The sequence below is a fragment of the Narcine bancroftii genome, chromosome 13 (assembly GCF_036971445.1).
Source record: "Narcine bancroftii isolate sNarBan1 chromosome 13, sNarBan1.hap1, whole genome shotgun sequence".
Taxonomy (NCBI): Eukaryota; Metazoa; Chordata; class Chondrichthyes; order Torpediniformes; family Narcinidae; genus Narcine; species Narcine bancroftii.
In genome coordinates, this window is record NC_091481.1 from 85,398,192 (window position 1) to 85,418,904 (window position 20,713).

Sequence of the window (20,713 nt, forward strand, 5' to 3'; positions counted from 1 at the left end):
AGTTGGCGCCTCTGTACCAGGCAATGATGCAACCAGAATGCTTTCCTCGGTACACCAGTAGAAGTTTATGAGAGTTTTTGGTGACGTACCGAGCTCCTCAGATACCTCACAAAGTATAGGTGCTGGCAAGCTTTCTTTATGATTGCATCAACATGGAGGTACCAGGACAGATCGTCGGAAATGTTGACACCCATGAATTTGAAGTTCTTGATCCTGTCCTCTACTGAACCCTCGATGAGGACTGGGTCATGTTCCTCTGACCTCCTCCTGAAGTCCACAATCATCTCCTTGGTTCTGCTGACGTTGAGTGGAAGGTGGTTGTCATTACACCATTGAACGAACTGATTTAACTTCCTCCTGTTCGCTTCTTAATTGCCATTTCTGATTCTGCTGACAATTGTGTCATCGGCAAACCTGTAGATAGCTTTGGAATTGTGCCTGGTCACACAGTTATGGATGTATAATGAGTAGAGCAGTGGGCTAAGCACACATCTTTGGGAGTGTACAGCAGAAGCAATTTGTTAGGTGTGGCGCCAGAGGACTGGGGATGGCTAACATTAAACCAAGGGTCAGTATGTAAAAGTAATTCAATTCTGACTTAAGTTGAGATCAAAGAGCACTTGTAAACTAAAGAACAATGATCAATAGCATGGATAACAAAGGGAAAATTGCCTTGGCAGACCAAATTGAATACATCTGGATTCTCAAAGGCCTTTGAACAGGCAAATGAATATTGAAGCATTTTGCGAGATGGATTATTAGCTGGCTTCAGGATAGAATGCAGGGCTTGGGAGTTGAGCAAAGTTGTTCTCAAGAAAGACTTTCTACATACTTCTGTGTGGGACCACCACTGTGCACTATACATTACAGAGACAAAAATCAAAAGTTCTAAATTCTCAAATGATTCCAAATTAAGAAGGGGGTGGGGGGGGAGGTGGAAGAATACACAATCAAACCTGTGAAATTAGGGAGGCGATTTGGGCCATGTCCATAGCGACTCTGTAATCCATCTTGTCATGTGCCTTTGGGAAATCCTGAAAGCATCTCATCGCAGACACTCTGTTACATCATCAGTTAGAGGACGACCACAGGAAACTACAGGAGAAGTTGCGGAATAGGTAAATACAGTAAAGCCCCATGTATTTGGCACCTATGGGGATGCTGGATAAGTGAGTTTTCCGGCTACTTGAGATTGTATGTTGCGTGGATTGGCAACCATTTGGAGAAGAGCTGAGCTCGAGGCCATCGTAAGGCAGCCTTCAAGAAATCTCTTTCCAATATTTTTATTGTTTATATATATAGGTAAGAATATATATATAACAAAGTAAAACGTATATTAACAAATAGCTGTAAGCAACCTATGAAATACAAAAAATATTCCATTAATGTATAAAAGAAAGGACAACCAGACAATAAAATTGGATCCAATAATATAAATTTTGACAGTAATCAAGGAAAGGGCCCCATAAATTTAAAAAGTTAAATTTCACTACATTAAAAGAGCATCTATAATTTTTTTCCAGAGTCAACTCAAGCATGCCGTCACATCAGATAGCCTTTGAGTATGTGCCATCCAATAAGTATAGCTCTTCTGGTCGTAAGGAGAGCAAAGACAGCTACATGGGATTGTAGCCCAGACAAATTTATATCAACTGATTTACTTACTCCAAATAGGGCAAGAAAAGGATTAGGAGCCAAATTAACAACCCTTTAAGAAATTAGGGGCCAAATTAACAAGCCTTCAAGAAATCTGATTGGGAATTTCTTCCCACACAGTGGCGAGAATGTGGAATGTGGTCCTACAGGAAGTGTTTTAAGCGTATTATGCAGATGCTTTTGATAAGGCAGCTAAAGGAATATAGGGGGGGGGGGGATTGGGGAAGGAAATAGAAGAACACATTGATAGACTGAGGTGAGTAAAGCTAAAAGGGGCTCGTATGCAATATAAACACAAATATAAACTATATTCCAATTATTCCTCTGTCATGAAATGTTCAATTTCATGTTTGCCTTCCTATATGTTGAATGTTTTCTCATTATTGTGGTTAACTGTTGGGTAACAATGACTGTTCCATCCTCATTCTCACAGGCACTGCTAGACTTCCAGAAATTGGAGAGAAAACCGTTAAACTCAAACCCATCATCAGGAAATCCCTGGAATCTATAGTAAAATACTTGGGTAAGCAGTTGCACTTGCACAGATTTACAATCTACTCAGTAATTGCTGCGGTCACCACCACCACAAACATTCGTATTTGTTGATGAGTCATGTGGTGGTGGGGGTTTCAAAGCAGATGGTTGTTGTACTGGTGCATCACATCTGCTTGGTCCTATGCCCCTCCCTTGCTTCTCCACTTATTACCTCCTGACTTTGTGACCAACTTCCCCCCTTTTATATGGACACCTGCTGACATTTTTCTATACCTTGATGAAGGGCTCAAGCCCAAAAGCTCATTTATATATTTTTATTTTTGCTATTTGTTAACACTGTTTGACCTGGTGAGTTTCTCCAGCTTTGTTATTTTACTATAATGTGTTGTCTATTGGATGTAAATGTTCAAATTGGAATGAGTTTGGTCATCACAGCCAATCACATCAACAATGACATCCATTTCAGAATTCAATTTTCACTGTCATTCCAACAGAAATATTAAACCAGTGGTCCTCAATCTTTTTATTTCCACTCACATACTACTTTGTAATCCCTAGGCCATCGGTGCGCTGTGATTAGTAAGGGATTGCTTCAGGTGGGATGTGGGTGGGAAGGGAAGGTTGAGAATCACTGCTCTAGACCCAATTGTTACCGAAATATTTTGCTTCAGAAAAATTGTCATTGGCCCATTTCCTTTGGAGTTCTGAAACCCTGCACATAACGAGTCCATGAGGGACGATTAAAAGTAAAATTCAAACTTTTTCTTTCCACCCACATACCACCTTACGCAATCCCAATGGCATAGGGAATACTTAAAGTGGTATGTAAGTGGAAAGAAAAAGGTTGAGAACCATTGTATTAAAAATAGTCGTTCAAAAATGAATTGTTCTTGTAAAAAGATAGATTTTAGAACAAGACTGGAGAAACTGCAGAAGTATAGAAAGTATAAGAGAAGGCCCACCAGTGGCTATAATTTGTAAGGTATTTAAGGAGATTTGGTATGTCTCCAAAGACACTCGGAAACCTCTAAAAGTATGTTGTGGGGAGCATTCTGGCTGGAGGTATCACTGTGGTATGGAAGAGCCAGTGCTCAGGACAGGAAAAAACTTCAGAGGGTTGTTAACTCAGCCTGCGACATCATGGGCATCACTCCATCTAAATGAAGCAGTGTCTTAAGAAAGCAGCCTCTATCCTCAAGGACCCCCCCATCACTCTGCTACCATCAGGAAAAAGATACAGGAGCCTGAAGACGAGCACTCAGCGGCACAAGGACAGCTTCTTCCCCTCCGCCATCAGATTCCTGAATGATCGCAGACACTGCCTTACTTTGACGTTTCGCGTACTATATATATTTATTGTTGAAAGTTGGTTTATAGGAATGTTTGGACTGTGATACTGCCACAAAACAACGAATTCCGTGACTTGCTCGTGACAATAAATTCTGGTTCTGATAGAGGGATAATTCAGAAAGGGCACGAAATCATCGAGGGTAGAATGATCAACAACAATCTCAAAACATTTTATAAGTAGATAGGTAATCAGAGAAAGAATAAGGTCCAGGTGGATTTTAAAAGAACATAGTTGGTCTTAATTAAATACTTAAACGTATTCACTCTGGAGAATGACTTTGTAGTTAGAGAATTCAATGAGAGAGTAGTGAGCAATTTACCAGAGGAGAAGATAGTGATATTAAAAGTAGATAAATTCCGAGGGCCTGATGAAATCTATTTCACCCCCCCAGATTCCAGCACTCACACAAGAGGGGTCTATCGTCATCAATTGCCCTGTGGATTTGCGTGTCTTTAGGACGCGGGAGGAAACCAAAGCCTTCCGGAAACAGGAAGAATGTGCAAACTCCACACAGGCATTATTAGAGTTCAGAAATGACCCTGACTCACTGCATCCATTTGAGAAAGTTCCATGTAGAGTGCAAGGCAAATGCTGTCAGAACTTGGCTCACTGGGAGAAGGTGTGGTTCTGGGAGGTTTGGTTTTAAATTTGTAAAAAAACCTCAGCATTGTACCAAAGGGATCATGGGTAGACACCTCGATATTTGTTATCTTCATGAATAGTCTGGATGTAAATATAGACTGTTTGATCAGTAAGTTTGCAAATGATTTGAACATTTGGGGTCTTGTTGATAAGGGACAGAAAGATACTGATTTGGTAAGATGGGTAGAGTAATGGCCCATGGAATTTAATGCTAAAAACGTGAGGTGATGAATTATGGTTGGACTAGTAAGGTTCGGGAGTATACACAATAGAAAGTACTGAGGAAGAAAAGCACCTTGGTGTATATGTCAAAGGATCCCCAAAGCAACATAGATAGAAAATTTGGTTAAGAATCAGAATTTATTGACATGAACATGTCGTGAAATTTGTTGTTTTGCAGCAGTATCACACAGTGGAAATATTTTGTAAATTACATTTAAAATAAATAAATTGCCAAAAAAGGAGAAAGCGAGGTAGTGTTTGTGGTTCATTGTCCATTTAGAAATCTAATGGCAGAGGGGAATTAGCTGTCCTTGTGCCAATGAGTGCTCGTCTTCAGGCTTCCGTGCCTCCTACCTGATGGGAGCAGTGTAAAGAGGTGGTAGGGGCCCTTGAGGATAGAGGGTGCTTTCGTAAGGCACCGCCTCTTGGAGATGTTCTCGATAGAGTGAAGATTAGTGTCGCAGGCTGAGCCAACAAGCCTTTGAAGTTTTTTCCTGTCCTGAGCATTAGCACCTCCGTACCACACAGGGTTGCAACCAGTACATCTGTAGACGTTTGCAAGAGTGGTGACATACCACAAAAAAAAAGACATAACACTTGTCTTTGTAGCTATAAACCACAGCTGCAGTTTTGGCTACCACACAATAGGAAGGAAGCCATTCCATTTGAGAGGAAGCAGAGGTGATGCACCAGATATTACAAAAAAAGGAAATGCCAAAAAATAAAATCTTAGAAGGTCAAGTAGTATCTTTGGAAAGAAAAACTGGAATAATCTGTTGAATCATCACCTGAATTTTTCCAGGATTTTCTATTGTTGCTTCAGATTTCCAACATCCCCTGTTTTCTTTTTAATTTTAATTCATCAGGATGTTTCCTGGGCTAAAGAAATTCAGATATAAGGAGGGACTGGACAGATTGTGTTTGTTTTCTTTGGAGTTGCAAGTTATACGATATTTTAAGAAGCTTGGGTAGAGTAGGTTGTGAGAAACTTCTCCTTAACAAAGATGTCAATAACAGAGGCATAAGGTTAATAAGTTCCAGTTTATTATCAATTGGTTGTACGTATACAACTTGACGAAACTCCAACAATGGTTAGAGTTTTAGAGGAGACGTGAGAAGCCTTTGTCCCCGAGGGGGGTTGAAATCTGGAATACGCTCCTTCAAGGTAGCGGAGATTGGTACACTCGCAATAGTTATCTAAATCAGCCATTCTCAATGAGCAATACGCCCTCCTTGGGGGCACAGATTGAAGTCGTAAATAATTTTATGTAGTGGGTAGAGGAGAATTATGGAAGAAACCATCTAAACTTGTCTGCTTCATGGGAAAGGGGGCCCAGAACTTTGAGCACAGTTCTAAAAAAGGTTAAGAATGGCTGATAGAGATGAAGGACCACAGCAAAATAAAGTCTATAAGCCAAATGCTGAAAAATTACATGATTAAAGATCAATACTTAATATAGGAGCAAGTCGCTCGAACCTGTTTCCATACTGAATGATTCTGTGACTCTCAATAACCCACTGATGAATATCAACAAGACTGCAGGTGGTGGGAATTTGAAATTAAAAAATGCCACAAACACAGCTTATCAGGCAGCATCTGTGGTGGTGGGGGGCAGTGAAACCTGGGTCCCCTTTTGAACTTGCGAAGAAATGAACTTGGTGTGAGAGTCTTGCGAGCATTTGTTAAGTTGTACCATCACACAAATCTGCAAGGTTTGTACTAACCACCAGTTAAGCATGTCACATTCTTCCACTCCACAGAGCTTCACCCACCGATCAAGGCTGTCCCTCTTCTTGCTCTTCATGCTGGCAGCATGACTCCTGCAAAGGTGACCCCTGTCTTGAACCATGGCTCCCCGACAATTCTGGGCAAGCGTGGATACGAGCAGCACAATGGCATTGATGGTCAGTATATTGTGCAGAACGGGTAGTAGATGCTTGATTACCACCTGATGGTCTGAGATCTGATTCTATAGTTATCCTTGTTGTTCCTCTTTCCTGCACAAGAGGACATTCAGACGATAGAGGTTGACGTGGCTAGATCTATTTATGCTGACTTCAAACCAAATCAGACAGACTCTGTATGGGTTCTTGCCCCAGTTGGAGATATGTACCACATGGCCTGATCTTAGTTGGGATATGATGATCCTCTTTGGTGACATTATGTTGCTTCATTCCTTGGTTAATTATTGTTGCTGGGCTGAGGGACAAAATTAAGAACTCCAACTTAATAATGCTGTACTGTATCGTCCAGCCATGCTTATTATAGATTGAATGTCACTTGGTTTTTAATTGAATGTGGTGTTCTTTATTGTTCTTCATCATTATATGTTGGTCCTTGTTTATCAGGCACTCTGAAGAAACGTCTGTTGATGCCATTTAGGGGTAAGACAATTGCGCAGTCGTGCTCACAGCTGCACAGTCCTTGTGAGTGCTTTGTGTTGTCACTCCCCTTGCACATCCCTTGGCTTTTGATAACCTCCAAAACAGCCTTCTCCTCATTGCATTTCAGCGCAGATCAGTTTCCGAACAACCAAAGGCCCCGTCAGATGTAGAATTACTTAGTTAATAGTTTGTGTACTGACCAAGACCAGTCTAGCAAGAGGATCTCTCTTTGTTCCAGGACAGAGAAAGTCTTTGTCTTGCAATTTTTTAACTGTTAAGATTGGGCCTAAGTTCTAGGGACATTTCTGCTTCAGCTGGCTCAGTTTATTCCCCTTTTCCCTTTTTTATAAAGTGGACTTTATACTCTATCTATTTGTGTAATAGTCTATCCCATATAAAACTTGACTATTACACAAGTATATATGGTTATTTTGTTTGAGGCAGGGAGAGTCAGAGAGGAGAACCATTATGGAAGGGCTGGATTTATTTCATGGAAGATTGAAATGCTGCAGTGAAATAGTCGCCATTGTTAAATGGACCTTGCAAACAAAATACTTTATATTGCATAGATAAAGATACAACACTGATGTTTCGGGCTTGAGCCCTACATCATGATAAATGCTATTACCTCAATGAAGGACTCAAACCCAAACTGTTGGTTATATATCTATCTTTGTTGTATAAAGTACACTGTTTGACCTGCTGAGTTTTCACTTCAGTCACAGTGTCTGCAGAATTTTTGGAAATATTGGTAAAGTTCTTATTTTGATTTATTCAGTAAAGTGACCACGTCATGGAGAGTTGTTTGAGGTGACAGTGACTGGCACATTAAGAGGAAAAGCTTTGCAAAGCTTGACATCCCTCTTCACAAGCTCTGATGGTCGTTGGGGCCACAGTGGAGCATGTCGTCCGTGGCTGGGCAAGAAGGATCCTATTCAAACCAGAGTTGGCTAGGGCCAGGGGTCATGGTGCCCTACAACCAGGTGTCACCAGAGTTGCTCCTGCAGACACTATCCCGAGCCTGCTGGAAAGATGTGGAAAGAGAGGACGAGGTTGTCTGTAATCAAGTCATTCACTGGCATTGGCTCCATGATTAAGCTGCTTTCGTACTTGGAGGGATTGATTCTCCAATTAATGTTCTGGCTGGAAAACAGGAAAGAACAAACTCTCTCTTCAAACTATAGACTGCACTGCAACAGCAGTCAGTTTGGGATGCAAGGTTGGGAACGTTCAGCTATTTTTTTAAGTTTTGGATGGTAATATTAGTGTTCTGTCTGACTTTTTGGGATGGTACCCATTAGGGCGGCGTGCTGTTACAGCACCAGTGTCCCACGTTCAAATCTGGCACTATGTAAGGAGTTTGTACGCTCTCCCCGTGACTGCTTGGGTTTTCCCCAGGGGCTCCGATTTCCTCCCACTGTTCAAAAAAGCGTACCGGAAGTTTTAGATTAATTGGGTGTAATTGGTCGGCATGGACTTGTGGGCCGGAAAGGCCCGTTACAGTGCTGTATGTCTAAATTACTTTCATGGGTGCTTTGGAGTGCATTCAATTTGCCATTCTTCAAGCTTGTGAAGACTTGTTTTCATAAATTTGTGCCCCCATTCCTATAGAACTGAAGCAAGAAGGCATCATACACTTCAGTGGCATGATTCATGCAACTGCTCTTAACTCCCTTGCTGTTCGTTACTGTCTCTGTAATATATACCATGCTGTGAATTTACTCTTATAAACCTAGCATTTTACTTGTATGTTTCCTCATCTTGTCTGCTGGTGAGGACTTGTGGCAAAAGCTAATTAGATTGTGAATCTTAGAATCATATTGAGATCATCTTTATTGTATGTATTATGTGCATATTTTCACTTGCATGGTGTCACTGTACGTCTGTCCACTAGCTGTTCATTCTTCCATGTACCCGAATTAAATGTACTGTCTTGATTGGGAACAGGTTCATGTAATTTGGGAAATATGTTCCTGCAATATAGTCATGGAAAGGCAGCCCATCGTCAACATGCCCGCTCCTCAGAGGCAGGGAATCTGGACTTGAATGTCAAAGATATCTCCCACTAGTGACATTTCCTCCAAATCTTAGAACAGTTCTTCCAGTTTATTTTTGGTTCGTCCCACCTTGTTTAGAGATGAGATTACCCTATCTCAACCTCATTTTAGATGTGCCCCAACAAATGAGGAGGCTTCTTTCGAATAGGCTTAGCTGGTTTAGAGACCATGTTTGGGCTGGGTAGGTTCAGTTAACTACTCCAGCTAGCTTCCCTATTTGATATCCTGTGCTGTTAAAATAAAATCAATTGATCACTCTGTGTATGCCTTTATAAATCTGCAAAACTAGCTTTCTATTTTTTTTTTAGAGGAATATAAATCATTTCAATATTCTATTTTAATTTATTATTAACTGGAGGTAAAGAATCATTGCAATGTCCACTTCCCCAGTTTTGCCACTCTGCATTTACAGTATGTTTCTCTTAGAACTCAGTGGGGATGTAACATACAGCCTTCAAATTTATGTTGTGCACTGTATGTTGGTAGACCTTTTACGAATTGGGATATGGAACTATCCAAGGACTACCCTTAATTCTTCCCAGGAAAGCTTTCAGGGATTATAAGTACTCATTTTTTTTAAAAAATAAGTATGTTGGATGGGACTGGAAAGTAACAAACATTGAATATCTGATTTCAATACTGATTCTATTTAGAGATGAGCCTCCATGTACAAAATTCCCTCCTGTCATGTGTCCTGTTGGGGTTTGCCAAACAGGAGATTCCCCTGACCCCCTTTCAGTGGTTTAATTTCCAATGGCCATGCATTTCCTCCCTTGAGCAGATGTAGGGAAATCACTGTCAATCTCGTCTTTGCCTGCAGTCATCAACACAGCAGGATGACTAGGAGTGGGGACCCTCTCTGTAATCCCCGACGACCAGGCCTCACCAGATCAAATGGTATTTTAACCTTTCTCTTCTAGTGCTATAAATATTTCATTGCTTCTGAAGCAAAAAAAATCTAGAGATCAGCCAGCTAAAGTATGTGATACAGCAGGGCTTGAGTGCACTGCCTGAGCCCCAGTGTAGTTTAAGCAGGCACTAGGCCCCACTGTTCTCCTGGTGGGTGATGATGATGTTAAATAGTCTGTAGACAAAAAAAAATAGTTAGTTGTGAATTTCCTACTCCCTGTTGAATATACAGTGTGAAACTCCAGTCAGTCGTTTCATCTCCATACTGCGGAGTTGAAGTGAATTAATACCACCCTGTGTCACAGATTCATGAAAATAAATACATCCCCTGGATCACTTGATCTCTATCGTCCAATCAGCTTCCTGCTGATCTGAGCTTTTCAAATCCATCCGCCTGAGTCATCTGACTCCAATTGCCAGGTACAGCCTTCAGATAAAATCCCTGCTATAGGTCTATGACATTCCAATATGTACAGAAAGAGTTTCCAATACATTGGGGATAAGTTTATTGGTAGCACTGATGCCTTGATGCACTTAAAAGCAACAGTGGGATGAAAATATCCATTGGTGAAACCTGACCTAAAGGTCATTTCATTGTGAAGAAGGGATTATTCAAAATAGCAGCACCCTACGATCAAAGTATATCCTTCCCCTGGATGTAATAAGAATGTTTTCCCATTGTGTTCGATGTCTGATAACACTGCTATGTAGCTGGTGGTGAGACAGTTTCTTGTTGTCATTATGTACAATACTAATACTTTTTGTTTTGTATTTAGCTAATCATGGACAAGTGAGACAAATGGTAAGTTTCTGTCACATGATGAATATTATATTTTAACTTGAGCAGTTTCTTCAAGAGGAGATTTACCAGGATGTGGCCTGGATTGGAAAATAAGTCTTGTCAGGCAAGGTTAACAGAGGTGGGACCTCTCTCTTTGGAACAAAGATGGATGAGAGGAGACATGATAGAGGTCTACAAAGTTATCAGAGGAATAAATAAGTTGGACAGTCAGCGCCTTTTTGCCAGGGCAGGAATAGTAAATGCCACAGCATATTTCCCTAATGTGAAGGGAGGAAAGTTTAGGGGAGACAGCATGGGTGATATTTTTAAGCACAGAGAGTTGTGTGGGCCTGGAATGCATTGTCAGGGATGGTGGTGGAGGCTGGAACATTAGGGCATTCAAGAGCCTCTTAGGCACACGGATGGAAGAAAAATAGAGGGTTACAAGGTAAGAAGAGTCAGTGTTTTGGGGTTTTTTTTGGTGGGAATATATAGGTGTCTTGGGTAAACTTATACCTCTCATTTTGTTCATTTTAGATTGGTCACAGTGTTCGAGCTACCGAAAGAAAATAGACACACACACCGAGAGCAGTTCAGTTTATACAAATGTTTATTACTAATTCAAAAGCTGATTTCACACTACAATATGCAAGCCCTTCCCAACTATACTTATCAACGCTTGGACTGGTCCCAACTGCCGAAGCGAGGCAACGACTGCACACTTGTAGTAGGTTGTCAGGGCGCTGGTAGCAGCTTCTCCACCTCCCCCGACCGGGACGTTGCTCGGACTCTGGCTGTTCTTCCTTCTTGACAAGGGGTGTTCCCACCCCTCGGAGAGTCTAAACTTCAGCAGCAGGACCACAGGCTTATATACCCCAAAAACAATTAATCATGCGCCAACTCCTTCTAATATTTGTCAGTCAAAATCAAAACTGAACATTACTTTCTACAATTTAGAAGATTAATTATTATGGAACCAGGATGTTATGATTTCCTGGTTTATCTCGTAGATACAAAGACTTATTAAAACTTCTCGAGCAAGACAGGTTGTGACCAATTCGTCAATTTCAGAGTGTTGCATTTGACAACTGCTTTCCCTGGGCCTCACAGTGGAATTCCATTTCAAAGTGTATCTTCAGATAAGTCCCCATGGCTGAGTTTAATTACATCTGCTAGTTCTGAAAGTAAGGTGACCTGCGTGTGGACCCAGTGTCGTCAGTTCCACATAAGCAAAAAAGCATCTGGGTACAAGGTTTTAATCCTCCATTACAATAGGTTGGGTCAACATTGAGGGCCGAAAGATCTGTACTGTTCTAAATTATATTTCAATTTGTGCTTATGTAAGAAGTCCTATTTCAACCTCAGCAAAGTCTCCTTGGTCTGTACAGCAGTGAGCCTCCTCTACGCTATACAGTCGAATGTTCAGCTCTCAATACCTTCAGAATAAGTTCTCCCTAGGCAGGTACAGCATGGGCAAGAACCCGGAAACACTCCCAAAACAGACACCACGTGTCACATCGCACTTTCAGGGTAGGTCAAAAATGCTTAGGATCTTACTCACGATTGCCATCAGGGTTCTCCAAGCAGGTCATCTATCATAACCCTTGGACTCTGGACATTTTTAACCTTTCATAATATATACTCCGGACTGGGCCAATGGGTAAATTACGAACACCAGTATGAACCAGCTGAGTATACGTCCTTGTTAGAAATCCCTGAAAACTGAGACACGGAGTTCAAATGGTTATGAGTGTTGTGGGATCGTATTAAAGATGCAAAGAAGAAACAGTTTGAAATGTATAAAACTGTAAGGGATTCTGACTGGCATGAGGCACAGAATTGCAAAGTCCATGTCTATTACTTGGAAGAATTAAAGAAGTGGGGAAATTGTTTTTGTGGGTCTTTCCAGGTAGTAATTGTGTGTTTTGTGTGACAGACTGCCATTAACCGGGGTTACATGATCAATGGGAAGCCGTACTCACGAAACTCTAAGGTGCTGAAGCCAGGCTCCCTGCCACCAATGAAGGGGAGGAGAATGAACTGGATCGATGCACCTGATGATGTGCTTTTCATTGCAACAGACGAAACTAGGTAATTAATATGTTACTCAATTGGTGAACCTTTTATCCTGTCTGACCATGGTATCCCTATTGAATCTGGTGCTATGTCTTTGTAGGTCCTGTCAGTTGATGTCAGTGCTTGAAGTGTGAACTGCAATTGCTTTCTGTTGCATTCTTAATTCTCTTGATGTCCGTTGTTTTCATGGTAAATAATAGTAAACCCTATGGGGAATGGTAGATTCCAGATAAGCGAATTTTCCGGTTGCTTGAGATTACGTATTGGTGAACTAATAGCGAGGCACGCCAATTTTAACCCCGTATTTTTTACCTATTTGTTTTCCTTGATTTTCTTTTTGCCAGTTGCTTGAATTATGGATAACAGGGGTTTTACTTTTTGTCAAAAGCATTTTACAGGATCTGTATTTCGCTGTAAATCATGGTCACTAATTTTCTGAAAATCAGATCCTGATTTTACAGATCTGTAGTGACATTTATGGGATGTTGAAGAGCTCTTTGACGATTTCAGTAAACTAGGAAAAGAAGTGAACACAATTTTAAATGTAGATATTTATTACGACCAATGCAGTGTTCTTGAGTTCAAGAATGGAGGGGCAACATTGATGAAAATAACTAAGGAAAGGTGAGGCTTTAGATTCCTGATGCATTGGGACAATGCCAAGCAAGACAGGTTACTTCTGAGCAGAACTTGGACCAGTTTCATAGCAAGGTCTGCCTGTGCTGCCGAGAAGAGGGGTGATAAACCTTGAATTAGTGTAACAGAGAATCAAATGTAGATTCTGACATTGAGAGGAGAGACGGGATGAACAAACAGGATTGGAAGTCCGGAACTAGAGTAAAGGCAGGAATGCTAAATAGTTTATAGGTCAAAGCAAGGAATCTAGAAAATAAAGCTGGTAAAATCAAGGCATAATATAGCGGTGGTTACTGACCCATGGCTTCCAGCTCTGAGCCAGGATAGAGAATGGTAGGATGGCAGCTTAGTAGAATTCAGTTGGAGAAACATTATTTGTTAGGGAAGGGAACAAGAGAAAGAAGTGAAAGTTATGGCATTGAGATGTACAGAGATCCATGTGCCTCGAAGTTAGCAAATCCAAAATAAAGATTAAGAAGGCATTTGGAGCCCTTTCTTTACTCTTCTTCTTCTTCTTTGGCTTGGCTTCGCGGACGAAGATTTATGGAGGGGGTAAAAAATCCACGTCAGCTGCAGGCTCGTTTGTGGCTGACAAGTCCGATGCGGGACAGGCAGACACGGTTGCAGGGGAAAATTGGTTGGTTGGGGTTGGGTGTTGGGTTTTTCCTCCTTTGCCTTTTGTCAGTGAGGTGGGCTCTGCGGTCTTCTTCAAAGGAGTTTGCTGCCCGCCAAACTGTGAGGCGCCAAGATGCACGGTTTGAGGCGTTATCAGCCCACTGGCGGTGGTCAATGTGGCAGGCACCAAGAGATTTCTTTAGGCAATCGAACAACTGAAAAGTGGCAAAGCAGCAGGTATGGATGGAATCCCCCCAGAGGTCTGGAAGGCTGGCGGCAAAACTCTGCATGCCAAACTGCATGAGTTTTTCAAGCTTTGTTGGGACCAAGGAAAACTGCCTCAGGACCTTCGTGATGCCACCATCATCACCCTGTACAAAAACAAAGGCGAGAAATCAGACTGCTCAAACTACAGGGGAATCACGCTGCTCTCCATTGCAGGCAAAATCTTCGCTAGGATTCTACTAAATAGAATAATACCTAGTGTCGCCGAGAATATTCTCCCAGAATCACAGTGCGGCTTTCGCGCAAACAGAGGAACTACTGACATGGTCTTTGCCCTCAGACAGCTCCAAGAAAAGTGCAGAGAACAAAACAAAGGACTCTACATCACCTTTGTCGACCTCACCAAAGCCTTCGACACCGTGAGCAGGAAAGGGCTTTGGCAAATACTAGAGCGCATCGGATGTCCCCCAAAGTTCCTCAACATGATTATCCAACTGCACGAAAACCAACAAGGTCGGGTCAGATACAGCAATGAGCTCTCTGAACCCTTCTCCATTAACAATGGCGTGAAGCTAGGCTGTGTTCTCGCACCAACCCTCTTTTCAATCTTCTTCAGCATGATGCTGAACCAAGCCATGAAAGACCCCAACAATGAAGACGCTGTTTACATCCGGTACCGCACGGATGGCAGTCTCTTCAATCTGAGGCGCCTGCAAGCTCACACCAAGACACAAGAGAAACTTGTCCGTGAACTACTCTTTGCAGACGATGCCGCTTTAGTTGCCCATTCAGAGCCAGCTCTTCAGCGCTTGACGTCCTGCTTTGCGGAAACTGCCAAAATGTTTGGCCTGGAAGTCAGCCTGAAGAAAACTGAGGTCCTCCATCAGCCAGCTCCCCACCATGACTACCAGCCCCCCCACATCTCCATCGGGCACACAAAACTCAAAACGGTCAACCAGTTTACCTATCTCGGCTGCACCATTTCATCAGATGCAAGGATCGACAATGAGATAGACAGACTCGCCAAGGCAAATAGCGCCTTTGGAAGACTACACAAAAGAGTCTGGAAAAACAACCAACTGAAAAACCTTTCTTTACTAATGAAAGTATAAATCACAGGGACAGGTAGTAATGTTTTGAATGAGCACAAATGTGATTTAGAAGCGAGAGTTGGTCCCTAAACCCCTTGAATCTGCACCATTCACTAACATCATGACTAATCTGACTGTGGCTTCAACTCTACATTCCGACCTCCCCACACTAACCCTTCAACTCTACATTCCGACCTCCCCACACTAACCCTTCAACTCTACATTCCGACCTCCCCACACTAACCCTTCAACTCTACATTCCGACCTCCCCACACTAACCCTTCAACTCTACATTCCGACCTCCCCACACTAACCCTTCAACTCTACATTCCGACCCCCCCACACTAACCCTTCAACTCTACATTCCGACCTCCCCACACTAACCAGGATATTGGCCCTTTTCGTGTTTTGTTCGTGAGAAGAGACTTGATGTGCACAATTTGTTTTCTTTCGAGCAGAAGAGATTGAGGGAGACCCTGATTGTGGTTTCCAAAATAATGAGGGGTGTCAATATTAAGAAACCTTTTCCCACAGCGATGTTGTCGGTATAGATTTAACTTAAGGAGTAGGAAGTTTAAAGGGGGCTGAGAAGAGACCTTTTCACACAGGGCAGTAGGAAACTGAGGCATGTTCCCTGGGGCAGGTTCTCTCCTGTTTAAGGATCCAAATAAGCCATTGAATCAAGATAGGGTTATGGGCCAAGTGCTGCAAAATGATGACTAGTTTAATGGATACCACCTAATGGTTGCTATGGACAATAGTGGGTTGAAGGGACTGTTTCTTTGCTTTGACTCGAAGACTTTGAGTCTAGTTAGGCCACAACCTATTTACTGCTTCCTTCCTCGCATTTAAAATCAAGCACCATCTGCTCCTACTGTTTTTCTCTCATCACTAAGCCTCGTGTATCTTTGGTGTCGCGACATGCAAAGAATGCGATGATGGAAGGGAGGACAGGGAGTTTTGATGCAGTTACCTGAGCTGAAGCAGTTTGGTTCTGATAATACGTTAGCCAGGCTGGGACTGTTTTCTATAGAAGACAAGGCAATGGCAGGAGGTGGATCGTTTTCCTTTTGCAGAGATGTTAGCATGTGAGTATAGACTGAGGATGAGAAGTTCGTTGGGATTCTGGAAATTGCCTGAATATGTCTTTTGGGCAGAAGCCAGATTCATGAAATACCCGGAGGAGTATTTGATAGGTTATAACCTGAAAGTTGGGAACTGGAAAGTGAAGTTTGTCCATTGTGGTCTTTAACACTTCAAGATTCAGGATTCCTTTATTGTCATGTAATGTAATATTACACAAAATTGCCTTTAGTCTTCCAAAAGGCAGACAGATTCTCCTTCAGTAGAAATTTCTGGGCGTCTCTTACAGTCGGAGAAAGAGAAGCAAAAGAGAGTTCCCCCAGAGTTACTGAGTGTCCATGGATTCGCCTCCAGCGCTCCTGCGGTCTCTGTATCCACGGAATCCTTCTAAACCATCAGCGACCTGAGCTCCAACACGATTAGGAACACTTCCACGCCCTCGGCACCCTCTCACATCCTGGTTCCAATACCTGGTACCCCTTCAGCCAAACTTGAGCCTGTCTCCAGAAGTCCACAGTCTGGTGTGAATTTCCTCAAATGCAGTTGCCAGCAGATGTGTGGATTCCTCACCTCAAGTCTCCAGTAGCCCGCCACCTTTGTGTTCCTCAGCCGCAGAGCCCCTCATTGGTCCGCCACTGTGGTCATTGTCCCGTAGGTCGTCTCCTCTGCTTCCCTTTCTCAAACGGAGGTGGTCTTCCTGTTTTCTGAGGCCCTCTGCAAATCCTCTGCTTCCCTGGAGTCTGCAACCCCTCATGGCTGCTGCCGATCAGAGGTGCTGACATTTTGGGTCCAGACTCCACGATCGCAAGATCTTAAATAAAACCACTGTCGGCTCCTTGAACAGGCCGTTTAAAGCTTGAGCGGAGCTGACAACTGTCAGACTGGGCAGTTGGACCCAGCAGGGGTGTGGGGTCACTTTCTCTCTGTGGGTCTACACCTTGCGAGAATATGATGAACTGTGTTGTTCTATGGTTCTGTGAAAGAGAAAGCATGATTTTGAGCTCCTGCAGCACAAGCTTCACCAATTGGAGCAAGATCGTAGGAGCAGATGGTGTTTAATTTAAAGTGTGAGGATGGGAGCAATGAACGAGTTGTGGAGTATTAAAATAGAATGATTTTGCGGAATAAACCTAAAGCTTTAAATGTAAACAGAGTTCCTTAAGGGTGGAGATAGCCCAAAAAATGTCAACAGACATTATAAATGAACCTAAGAAAAACACCAGGGGATAGAAATTTGTGAATTTCTTGCGGAATATACAACATAAAAATGGGCCGTTTGGCTCTGGTAGAGTTTGTGCCTCTCACCTGCCTGCTTTATCAGTATGATCTAATCACACCAGCAAATCCTATTCCTTTAGGCCTCACTTGTTGATCTCCTGCATGGAACTGCAGTTCTCTGAATGGGATCCCAAGTTCCACTTACCACATTGGATGAGCTTCTGTAAATGACACATTGGAATAATTTGAGCCCACAAACGGAAGATAATGAGGATTGGGTCGGAGAGCGAAGTCGTAGATTTTTTCCCTTCTCTTAATTGGATTTGTATTTGGTTTTTGTATTGCTCCATTCAGTTGATTACTTTAGAGTGGGCTGCAAAATATATATTAATGAAGACCAGATGGTTACTATTGTCCTACCTCAACATACCTCAGCTCCTGCCCTCCATTCAGATGTGCCCTTTCTTCACTCCCACCCCTGTAATATGCTATTTATACAGCCATTGCAGGGGTTAAACAACCTCTATTTTGTCATCGTTCATCATGCCCTTCCACCTTCAACAGTATGTTATCAGGAGCTTTGAAATTATTTCCAGTTCCAAAGCTCATAAAAATGGGGAAGCGCATTAACCCCAACACTGATTCCTCTAGAGCACCACCTCAGCGTTTTGTGGGCTTAACCCTATCTCTCAGGCGGCACAGTTAGCAAAGCGCTATTACAGCGCCAGGAACCCAGGTTTGAATCCACTGCTGTCTGCAAGTGTATGTACATTCTTTCTATGTCTGTGTTCATTTTCTCTGGGTGCTCCAGTTCCCTCCTACCCTTCAAATTGTGTGGGGTTACTAGATTGATTGATTACATAGGTGCATTTGGGCAGGACTGACCCGTTGGTCTGTTACCCTTCTGTATGTCTAAAATCAGTAGTTCTCAACCTTTTTCTTTCCACTCATCCCTCTGCCATCAGTGCTCTGTGATTAGTAAGGGATCGCTTAAGGTGATACGTGAGTGGGAAGGGAAGGTTGAAAATCACTGCTCTAGACCCAATTGTTACTGAAATATTTTCCTGAAAAAAATTGTATTGGCCCATTTCATTTGGAGTTCAGAAACTATGCACATAACAAGTCAATGAGGTACGATTAAAACAGTGGTTTCCAAACTTTTTCTTCCCACCCACATCCCACCTTAAGCAATCCCTTACTAATCACAGAGCACTGATGGCAGAGGGATTACTTAAAGTGGGATGTGAGTGGAAAGGAAAAGGTTGAGAACCATTGGTTTAAATTAACCTTTGAACAAACTCAAGATGTGCACATATTTAGTGGGTTCTGATTTGAATGTAGAAAGGGCATTAAAGCTGTTGAGAGATTTCAAAATAAATTTATGAAGAGAAAACTGGGAGGAGGTGCTTGAGAGGAGGGTCTGGAAAAAAGAGGATGGGAGGACCTAAGAGAATCGGAAGGAGAGAGGAGGGGGAAACGTGGTGTAAGGGTTTCCTCAAGCCATCCAGATTACAATCCAATATTTAGGGTGGCACGGCTGGCATAGCAGTTAGCGCTGAAGTACAGGAGGCCGCATCGAGAGCAGCAACATGGTTGGAGGAGGAGATGCACGTAAACCTTTGCCACACCAGGAAGGTCCCTGGATGATGGTGAAGGGGGAGGTTCAGTGATGTGGTGCAGCTCCTGAGATAGCAGGGGAAAGTCCCAAAAGGTGAGGGGTGGTAGTAGTGGGTCCATAAAGAGAGTGGTCACGCACAAAGAGGTGGGAGAGGGAGGTGTGGCCACTGATGGTGACCTGCTGGTAGAAAGGAGAGGATGATGTGCTGGATATGGAGGCTAGTAGGTGAAAAAAGTGAGCACCAAGGGAACTCTCTGTTTTGTTTAGAAGGAAGTGGGGGGGGGGGGGTGAGGTCAAGAGCAGAAATGGAGGAGATATGAGGGAGGGCTCCATCAGCCATTGAAGGCAGTGAGCCCTGTTTCTTGAACAAGGAGAAGGTTTCATCTGTACTGGAATGGAAAGCCTCATCTTAAGCAGAAGCAGTGAAACTGGGGGGGGAAAGGGTTGCATCCTGGCATGAGTCAGAGTGGGCTTGTCTCCTGAGATGGAGCCCGAGGTCCAGACAACGGACAAAGTGAATTTGAGGGCAGGGTCTAGGTCACGAAGTTAATAAAATTGATGAGTTCCCCAGCAGTGCAGGAAACAACATTAAGACAGTGTCAGAAAAATGCTGAATTCTATCCCACATAATGATTTGGCTCCCGAATCAAAGAATACTTTGTCAATACAGAATATGCCTCAGATCACAGAACAGTGTTAATCACAGTGAGGTTAAATGAACAGCACCTAAAGGGAGTAGGCAGTAGCAAGAAAGTTATACTTTGATGACCATATGAAGAAGCAAAATGGTCTTCAAATATTTGAAAGGAGACAATCTCTCTCAGCAATGCCCCTGAGCAAAAAGCCCTGCAAAAGGTAGTGGACACACCTCAGGACAACACAAGTAAAACCCTCCCCACCATCGAGAACATCTGCCGTCGGAGAGCAGCAGCGATCATCAAGGATCCACACCACCCAGCACACGCTCTGTTCTTGCTGCTGCCATCAGGCACGAGGTCTAGGTGCCACATAGACCTCGCACCACCAAGTTCCGGAACAGCTGCTCCCCCTCCACCATCAGACTCCTCAACAACAAACTCAATCAGGGGCTCATTTAAGGACTCTGACTTTGCACTTTATTGGTGTTTTTCCTCTCTCTCTCTCTCTCTCTCTCTCTCTCTCTCTCGCAGTAGTTTGTTTGCATTTCTTTATCTGTTTATGTTCGTATGTTGTGTACAGTCTGTCTTTGCACTACCAATAAGGTGGTTCTGCCTCACTTGTAGGAAAAAGAATCTCAAGGTTGTATGTGATGCCAGTAAATCTGAATCTGAAATCTTTATGCTAAAGATAGTGGTAGTACTTTGTGCAGTAGCAAATTTATGCAAGACATTGCGGTTTTACTTCGTGTTTTTTCTGTCAAATCTAGGAAAGTGCGCAAGATGCTGGGTCCAGTTGATATGAAGAGAGCAGCACGCCAGCCCTACAGGCAGATTCTCATCCGACAAGGCCGTGCATCTTCTGCGTCACAGCAGCCAAGGCAGCCCATGAACGAAGAGCCGATCGTCATTGAGGATTAATGCCAAGCGCAGTTTTAAATGAAGCAAGAGACTGTAGTCCCTGTTATACTTGAACCTTCAGTCCGCATGAAGTAGAGCTCCTGACCTAGACTCCAAA

At 42.9% G+C, this 20,713-nt stretch overlaps 1 protein-coding gene across 8 annotated transcripts in view; it reads left to right on the top strand.

Moving 5' to 3' along the window:
- The window catches only part of LOC138748536 (metastasis-associated protein MTA1-like), a 102,172-nt gene extending 81,459 nt beyond the window's left edge, over positions 1-20,713 (top strand). For 2 of the 8 annotated variants that reach the window (XM_069908909.1, XM_069908911.1), the window contains 6 exons: positions 2,090-2,179; positions 6,128-6,271; positions 6,716-6,793; positions 10,494-10,519; positions 12,435-12,589; positions 20,466-20,713. In XM_069908909.1, the coding sequence (XP_069765010.1) occupies positions 2,090-2,179; positions 6,128-6,271; positions 6,716-6,793; positions 10,494-10,519; positions 12,435-12,589; positions 20,466-20,616 (644 nt within the window). In that variant the 3' untranslated portion in view covers positions 20,617-20,713. Of the gene's footprint in view, positions 1-2,089; positions 2,180-6,127; positions 6,272-6,715; positions 6,794-9,628; positions 9,706-10,493; positions 10,520-11,035; positions 11,090-12,434; positions 12,590-20,465 lie in introns of those variants that run through there. The other 6 variants (XM_069908910.1, XM_069908913.1, XM_069908914.1 and 3 more) reach the window with 6 other exon arrangements.